A 6,922-nucleotide genomic window follows, 5' to 3' on the forward strand; every position below is an offset into this window, starting at 1 on the left:
CCTTGTGATCATGGTTTGGTCATTATGTTTCAACCACTGACAGGTTCTTGGCACCAGGTACTGGGTTGTTTCGCTTCCAGGGAAAATGTGAAGGCTGCACTGCTTTCGAATATCGTAATGGAAGCCGTGCTGCTTACAGAGAAAGCGGGCCTCATGGTGGATTTTATCACCTCTGATGGAGCCTCGTAAAATCGATCCATGTGGCGCAAGGTTGGGATATCGGGGACCTCATCCTCGATAAAGTTATCCGTGCCACATTCCGTCGAGATAGGGAGGCGCCTTTTTTTTTCATTTTTGATTTCCTGCATTTGGTGAAATGTGTCAGGAATGGCTTTATTAATGCTCCTTACAAAACACCAGATGGTGCTATTTACATGGAGCACATCAAGGCGGCGTACGATGAAGATAAATGCGCTGTAACATTGAAAGTGATGCCTAAAATCACGATGTCGCACATTCTCCCCAACAACTTTGAAAAGATGAAAGTAAACTTCGCATTCCACCTGTTCAGTGCTGAAGTTCTCCGTGGGCTATTCTTCAACAACAGTGAGATATCTAAGCATTGGGGTGAACCGGCACCAAGCATTTGTGCTCATGAAGGTAAAATTAATTGAGGCCATGACAGCACGCATCCCATCAAAAGGGCTGAAATTTGGTTCTCACCAGGAAAAGAACATAACCGATTTTCAAGAGTACCTAAAAAAATGGGAAGCTTCCTTGGGCAGTTCCAAGCTTGGATTCATTTCCGCAAGCACCCCTGAGGGACTGAGAGTCACCTTGGATGCTACTCTGGGCCTTCTAAAGTACCTCAATGATTGGATTGGATCGGAGGCAACTTTATTTATGCCTGCAGTTGGGCGCTCGCGCGCCCCGACGAGGGCCTATGTCATCCTCGAAGTCGCCGTTACTCGGCGCGGGTCTCCGCTCGCCGTTGCCGGCTCGCTGGGTCCGTGCCTTTCGAGCGCTTCGAGGACCTGCTGGACGGACCAGAGCTGATCGTCTCGGTCGTAGCTCTTCGCGGCTGCCGCGAGCCGCGGTGGGAGCATTCTTGATTTTGCTTCCTCTGGATATTTAAGGCAGTCCCACAAAATGTGCGTGTAGTCTGCGGTCTCCCTCCGGCAGACTCTGCACATATCTGTCGTATATGTCTCGGGGTATATGCGATTCATCAGTCTCGGGCTCGGTAGCGATCCGGTCTGGAGCTGTCTCAGTACTACCGCCTCCGCTCGACTCAGTCTCGGGTGCGGGGGAGGGAGAGTCCTGCGAGCCAGGCGGTAGGCCTTCGTGATGTCATTGTAATCCGTCGTGCGGTCCTTGGTTCCGAACCACGTCGGACGGTCTGTCGCCGGGGCGCGGTTGGTTAGCGCTCGCGCCGCTGCGTGTGCCGTCTCATTATGGTTCTGATTGCGTTCCGATGCGTCGCCCGCATGCGCCGGGAACCACTTGAGTCGTACTTTTCGTTCTTCTAGTTGGACCGCTCGCAGTATGCGCTCAGCCTCCCTGCAGATTTGGCCTTTGGCGAAGTTTCGCACCGCCTGTCTTGAGTCACTCAGCACCGTGTGGCAGTCAGCGTCAGCGATGGCCAGGGCGATGGCTACCTCCTCCGCTTGTTCCGCTCCGGCGCTTCTCACGCTCGCTGCCGTCCTCGTGGCGCCGGTTGACGCCTCTATGACGACCGCCGCGAAGGCGTTCCGTTGGTATTCGGCCGCGTCCACGTACCGCGCGTGTTCGTCGTTGGCATGCTGGTCGATGAGAGCCTTGGCCCTCGCCGCTCTTCTTCCCTTGTTGAACTCGGGATTCATGTTCCTCGGTATGGGGTCGATTCTGGTCTGGTGTCGGACCTCTTCGGGGACGGGGAGCTTCATCTCCACCTCGTTCGAGTGTCTAATTCCCAGATCGTCCAGTATCTTCCTCCCGGCTTTGGTCATGGACAGCCGCTCCAGTTGAGAGGTCCGTTGCGCTTCGGCTATTTCTTCGAGCGTATTATGTATCCCGAGTTGTAACAAGCGGGTCGTGCTCGTGGACTCGAACAGGCCCAGCGCCGTCTTGTACGCTCTTCTGATGAGCACGTTGATTTTGTTTCGTTCGTGTTGCAGCCATCTGTGGTAGGCTGCAGCGTACGCGACGTGGCTGATGACGAAGGATTGGACGAGCCTAATTAGGCTCTCCTCTCTCATGCCAGCCTTTCGGGAAGTGACTCGTTTCAGGAGTCGAATAGCGTTGGCTGCTTTTGCCTTGAGACGGGTGATGGTTTCGCCGTTTCTTCCGTGCTTTTCGATGACCATGCCTAGGATCCTGATTTTGCCGACCTCGGGGATCACGTTGCCGGATTTGGTGACGATTCTGACTTTTTCGTGTTCGCGTTGTCTGGTCTGGCCTCTGCTGTTTTTGGTAGGTGGGAGTATGAGAAGCTCCGATTTGCTCGGGGAACATCTCAGTCCGGTGCCTTCCAGCTGATCTTCTATTGCGTCGACGGCGGCTTGCAGCGCGCCCTCGATGTGGGCGTCGCTGCCACCGGTCACCCATAGCGTGATATCGTCCGCGTAGATGGTGTGCCTGACGTCTTCGATGTGCCCGAGCTTTTCGGCCACTCCGATCATAACCAGGTTGAACAGCATCGGCGAAATGACCGATCCCTGCGGTGTGCCGGTGCTCCCGAGCTTCTTCTCTTGCGTCTGTAGGTCGCCTGCTCGTAGCTCGACGGTCCTGTCCGTGAGGAAGTCCTTGATGTAGTTGTAGGATCTTTCGCCCATGTTGAGCTTGGAGACTTGGGACAGAATCGCCGAGTGTTTCACCTTATCGAAGGCGCTCTGCAGGTCGAGCCCTAGGATTGCTTTGTTGTCGCGGGCGCAGCCGCCATCATCGATGATTTGGTATTTGAGCTGCAGCATCGCGTCCTGCGTGCTGAGGTGCCGTCTGAAGCCGATCAAAGTGGCCGGGTACAGCCCTTCTCGTTCCAGGTAGTCTTGCCACCTGTTGAGCAGGACGTGCTCCAGCACCTTGCCCACGCAGGACGTGAGCGAGATGGGCCGGAGGTTATCCGTGTCCGGCGGCTTCCCCGGCTTGGGGATCAGGATGGTCTTGGCTGTCTTCCACAGCTTTGGCAGCGCGCCCGCTCTCCAGCACTTGTAGTATTTTGCGAGCTTTTCAATCGAGCCGTCATCGAGGTTCTTGAGCGCCTTGTTCGTGACGAGGTCCGGGCCGGCTGCCGACCGGCTGTTGAGGTCGTGCAGGGCCGCGCGTACCTCCTCGACGTCGATGTCACGATCGAGCTTCGCGTTAGGCAGGCCGCTGTACGGCGCGTGTTGTTCGGTGGGTGTAGTCGGCAGGTATTTGTCGTTAATGCGCCTGGAGACTTCGTCGACGCCATGTGCTGAGACCGCCCGATGTGTGAGCTTGGCGAGTCTGTCCCTTTGGTGCGACTTGGTCTTGGTTTCGTCGAGCAGGTGCCGCAGCAGGTTCCACGTCTTCCCGCTGTACATCTGCCCGTCTGCCGCAGAATCATGTACTCGACACCATATGTCAAACTCGCAGCCACGGACTTAGCCAAATTAAACACCATGATCCGACGAAGCACAAAGGCAGCCTTGGGCCTTCCGGACCACGCGGCCACCGCAAGGCTAGAGGCCTTAGGCATGCATAACACGATCGAGGAGCTCTTAGACGCTCACCACACAGCCCAAGTCCGTCGTCTCTCGCTAACCCCGGCTGGCCGCACAGTCCTCCGGAAGCTCAGTCTCGAGGCTATCCCCGAGGGGACAGAGTACATTACGATTCCGCGAAAGGTCAGGGGGCATATTTATGCCCCACCTCTACCCCGCAACATGGACCCCGAGTTCCATCAGGGCCGTCGGCAGGCCCGCAGTGAAGCCATTTGGCGACGCTACGGCTCGCAAGATGGAGTGCTCTACACAGACGCAGCCAGACACCCTCGGGGCGACCTCATGACCGCGGTGGTAGCGGATCACAACGGAGGACTGATAGAATATACAACAATCACGGCTGGCCGAGTGGTGGAAGCGGAGGAAACCGCGATTGCCATGGCCATGCATGCGGAAGCGAATACCGTCATCAGCGACAGCAAGCAGGCCATCGGCAATTTCGCCCGTGGTAGAATTTGCAAACAGGCGTACCATGTCTTCACACGACGCCCCCTAAGCGGCTTGAAAACCCTCGTGTGGACCCCCGCTCACGCGGCTGTGCCCGGCAACGCGTCGGCTCACAGTTTGGCTCGAGATCTCGCGCGCCGAGCCTCGTCCGCGGATGCGGACGGCGTGAATGAGGAGGAGAGACACGAGGAACCCTGCGAGACTTATTATGAAATAGCTCATCGGTATCGCTTGAGGCGTCGCGCGCTTCCACCGCCGGCCAAGCAACTCGACAAAACGCAAGCGGTCGCGTTTCGGCGACTTCAGACAAATACATACCCACACCCAAAATACATTAACAAAATCACAGGGGGCAGGGAAAGCGACAAATGTAGGCTCTGTTCAGACACAGGAACACTAACACACATAATGTGGGAATGCACCTCGCTCCCGTTCTCTCATCCCCCCGTCAGCAGCGAGACTGACTGGACAGCCTGGCTCAGTTCCGGGGACGTCGACCGACAACTTGAACTGGTGGACTGGGCGGAAAAGGCCAAGCAGGCCCAGGGCCTTACTTGAGCCCTAACCCTCAGCCACGTCCCTCTTTACCCTTCCCCCTTTTAATAAAGTTTATCACCACCACCACCACCACCACCATTGCAGATCTCGTTCCACTGTTGCGTGCAGAGAGCGCGGCAGTGATCCTCGATCAATCGGTTGAGCTCCACCACCTTCTTTCGCAGTCTGCGGTTAAGCCGTTGTTTTTTCCAGCGATTCAGTATCGACTGTTTGGCTTCGATGAGATGCGCAAGCCGGCTGTCTACTTTGTCGATCTCCGCGCCCGTTTCGATTTCTTTGGTCGCGTGGCGTACGCTCTTGGTGATATCGGCCGTCCACGAGTCGATGTCTTCGATCTCGTCGTCACCATCGCTCTTCTGGCTTCTGGCGTCTCGAAAGGCAACCCAGTCTATCCATCTGTGTGTTTTGATGCTGGTGTTGTTGTGTTCCGGTATGCCGATTTCCACGATGGTGTGGTCGCTGCCTAGGTCGGTCCCCGTGTTTCTCCAGGTGATCGCGCCCCGGATGTCGTTCTTGACGAACGTGAGGTCCGGAGTGGTGTCCCGGGACACGGAGTTACCAATTCTCGTCGGATGTGTTGGGTCTGTGATGAGGGTGAAGTCGAGTTCCGTGGCGTCTTGGTACAGGTCGCGGCCCTTTGCTGTGTACTTGTTGTAGCCCCAGGCAGGGTTCATCGCGTTGAAGTCTCCACACGCGATCAGCGTGTTGCGGCCCGCTGCGGTGCTGGCTCTGTGCAGTAATGTCTTGAATCTCTGTTTTCTCTGCGATGGGTTGCTGTAGACGTTGAGCAGAAATATGCTTCCTTTTCTCTGCTTACCCGGGATGATTTCGGTGAGTGTGTGCTCGATCTTGATATTGCTTTGCAGCTCGTGTTCGATGAACGCGAGTCCCTTCCTGACCAGGGTGCACAGGCCTCTGCCTTCGGGCGGTCCCTTGTGCACTCTGTAGCCGGGAAGGGACGGTACGTCCTCACAAGTACGTCCTCACAAGCCGACTCAGCCAAGACTGTATAGAAAGGTTGTTTGGCATTATCCGTCAGTTTTCAGGGTGCAACGATCACCCGACAGCTACCCGATTTTTAATCACAGTGAACTGCCTAAGCTTCTGTGATCTGGTAAAGGCACCAAGCAGTGGGAACTGTGCAGGAGGCTTGCTTACCTCTCTGTTAGCTGATGGAAGTGAGGCCAAACAAGTAGATTCACTGCTTGACAAAGGCAAGCTCGATGAAGCTTCTTAGGTTCTCAAGAAATCAAAGATCATTCCTGATCATGTGTATCCCGAAAAGACAAGCGATGCCCGACTTGTCTTTTACATAGCAGGGTATGTTGCCAGGAAGACGATAGTAAAAAGCGGCTGCAGCGACTGCTTTGATGAGCTTCTGGTATCACCGCAGAAGGCGAACAGAGATCTCGCTGTGCTTACAGATTTTTTGATAATGGCGGCCTCCTTTATCCTTCGGAGAAGCTCTTCGCCTTTGTGGATGCCCTTGAGATCACCTTCACGACATGGTTCAGCTACAATGAACTACACCAAGACAGTATGGATGAGCTGACCTCCTGCCTGCAGAAAAATTATGTCGTGGTCGGCTGTGCACGCCATGGTATCGATCTTACGAACCAGATTATAAAGTTATTTTTCATCACACGCCTTCACTTTTTCACGAAGTCCCTGAACAAGGAACGCGCATCTTCTCGCGAGAAAAAAAAAGCATCTGAAGCTCAGTCGTCTTACATGAGCATTCAGTTGAAAAGGACTGCTTCGCGTCTGTATTTCTATATTGTGAGTCGGAAATTTAGTCTTGTTATGGCAATAAAAGTATTTGTGGCCCTCACTCTTTTCTTTAGGGCACTGCTTAAAATCCAGGGCGAACGGAAACGCCATAATCGTGAGTATGCGACTGCCCGTCGCTTGGATTCCGTTAAATGCATGCCGCATTCGCTAGCTTAAAAACTTCTGCGGGAGATTTTGCCACTTCCTTGCGCTACACCATGTTATTTTAGGCTGTGTAGCAGCATGAACGCGAAATCGAATAAAGAAATGCAACCAGGCGCAGCCTAGGCAACGCTTCTGCTCCAAGCGCCTGACGTGTAAGCGGCCGGGTTGCAGCGCCACCTGTCCCGTTCCCTGCAAAGCGTCACGACGAAGCAGGCGCGCTCATCACACTTCTCCTATTCTAGCCACTGTAGCTCGGCTATGCCAGGATATACGTAGCGAAAGCAAAGACATAGCATGGTTAGGCTTGGTCAGTCTTGATT

The 6,922-nt window shown here is 54.8% G+C and overlaps 1 protein-coding gene and 1 pseudogene across 1 annotated transcript; one reads left to right on the forward strand and one right to left on the reverse strand.

Annotated features, from left to right (window-relative positions):
* Positions 1–211: 211 nt before the first annotated feature.
* Positions 212–6,219, forward strand: LOC126547819 (uncharacterized; annotated as a pseudogene).
* Positions 882–3,330, reverse strand: LOC126547809 (uncharacterized). Its single transcript, XM_050195797.2, has one exon. It carries the CDS (start codon positions 2,889–2,891, stop codon positions 882–884), a length of 2,010 nt encoding a protein of 669 aa, XP_050051754.2. The 5' UTR covers positions 2,892–3,330.
* Positions 6,220–6,922: the final 703 nt, after the last annotated feature.

This window comes from Dermacentor andersoni, chromosome 1 (genome assembly GCF_023375885.2).
Source record: "Dermacentor andersoni chromosome 1, qqDerAnde1_hic_scaffold, whole genome shotgun sequence".
In the NCBI taxonomy this organism is placed as follows: domain Eukaryota; kingdom Metazoa; phylum Arthropoda; class Arachnida; order Ixodida; family Ixodidae; genus Dermacentor; species Dermacentor andersoni.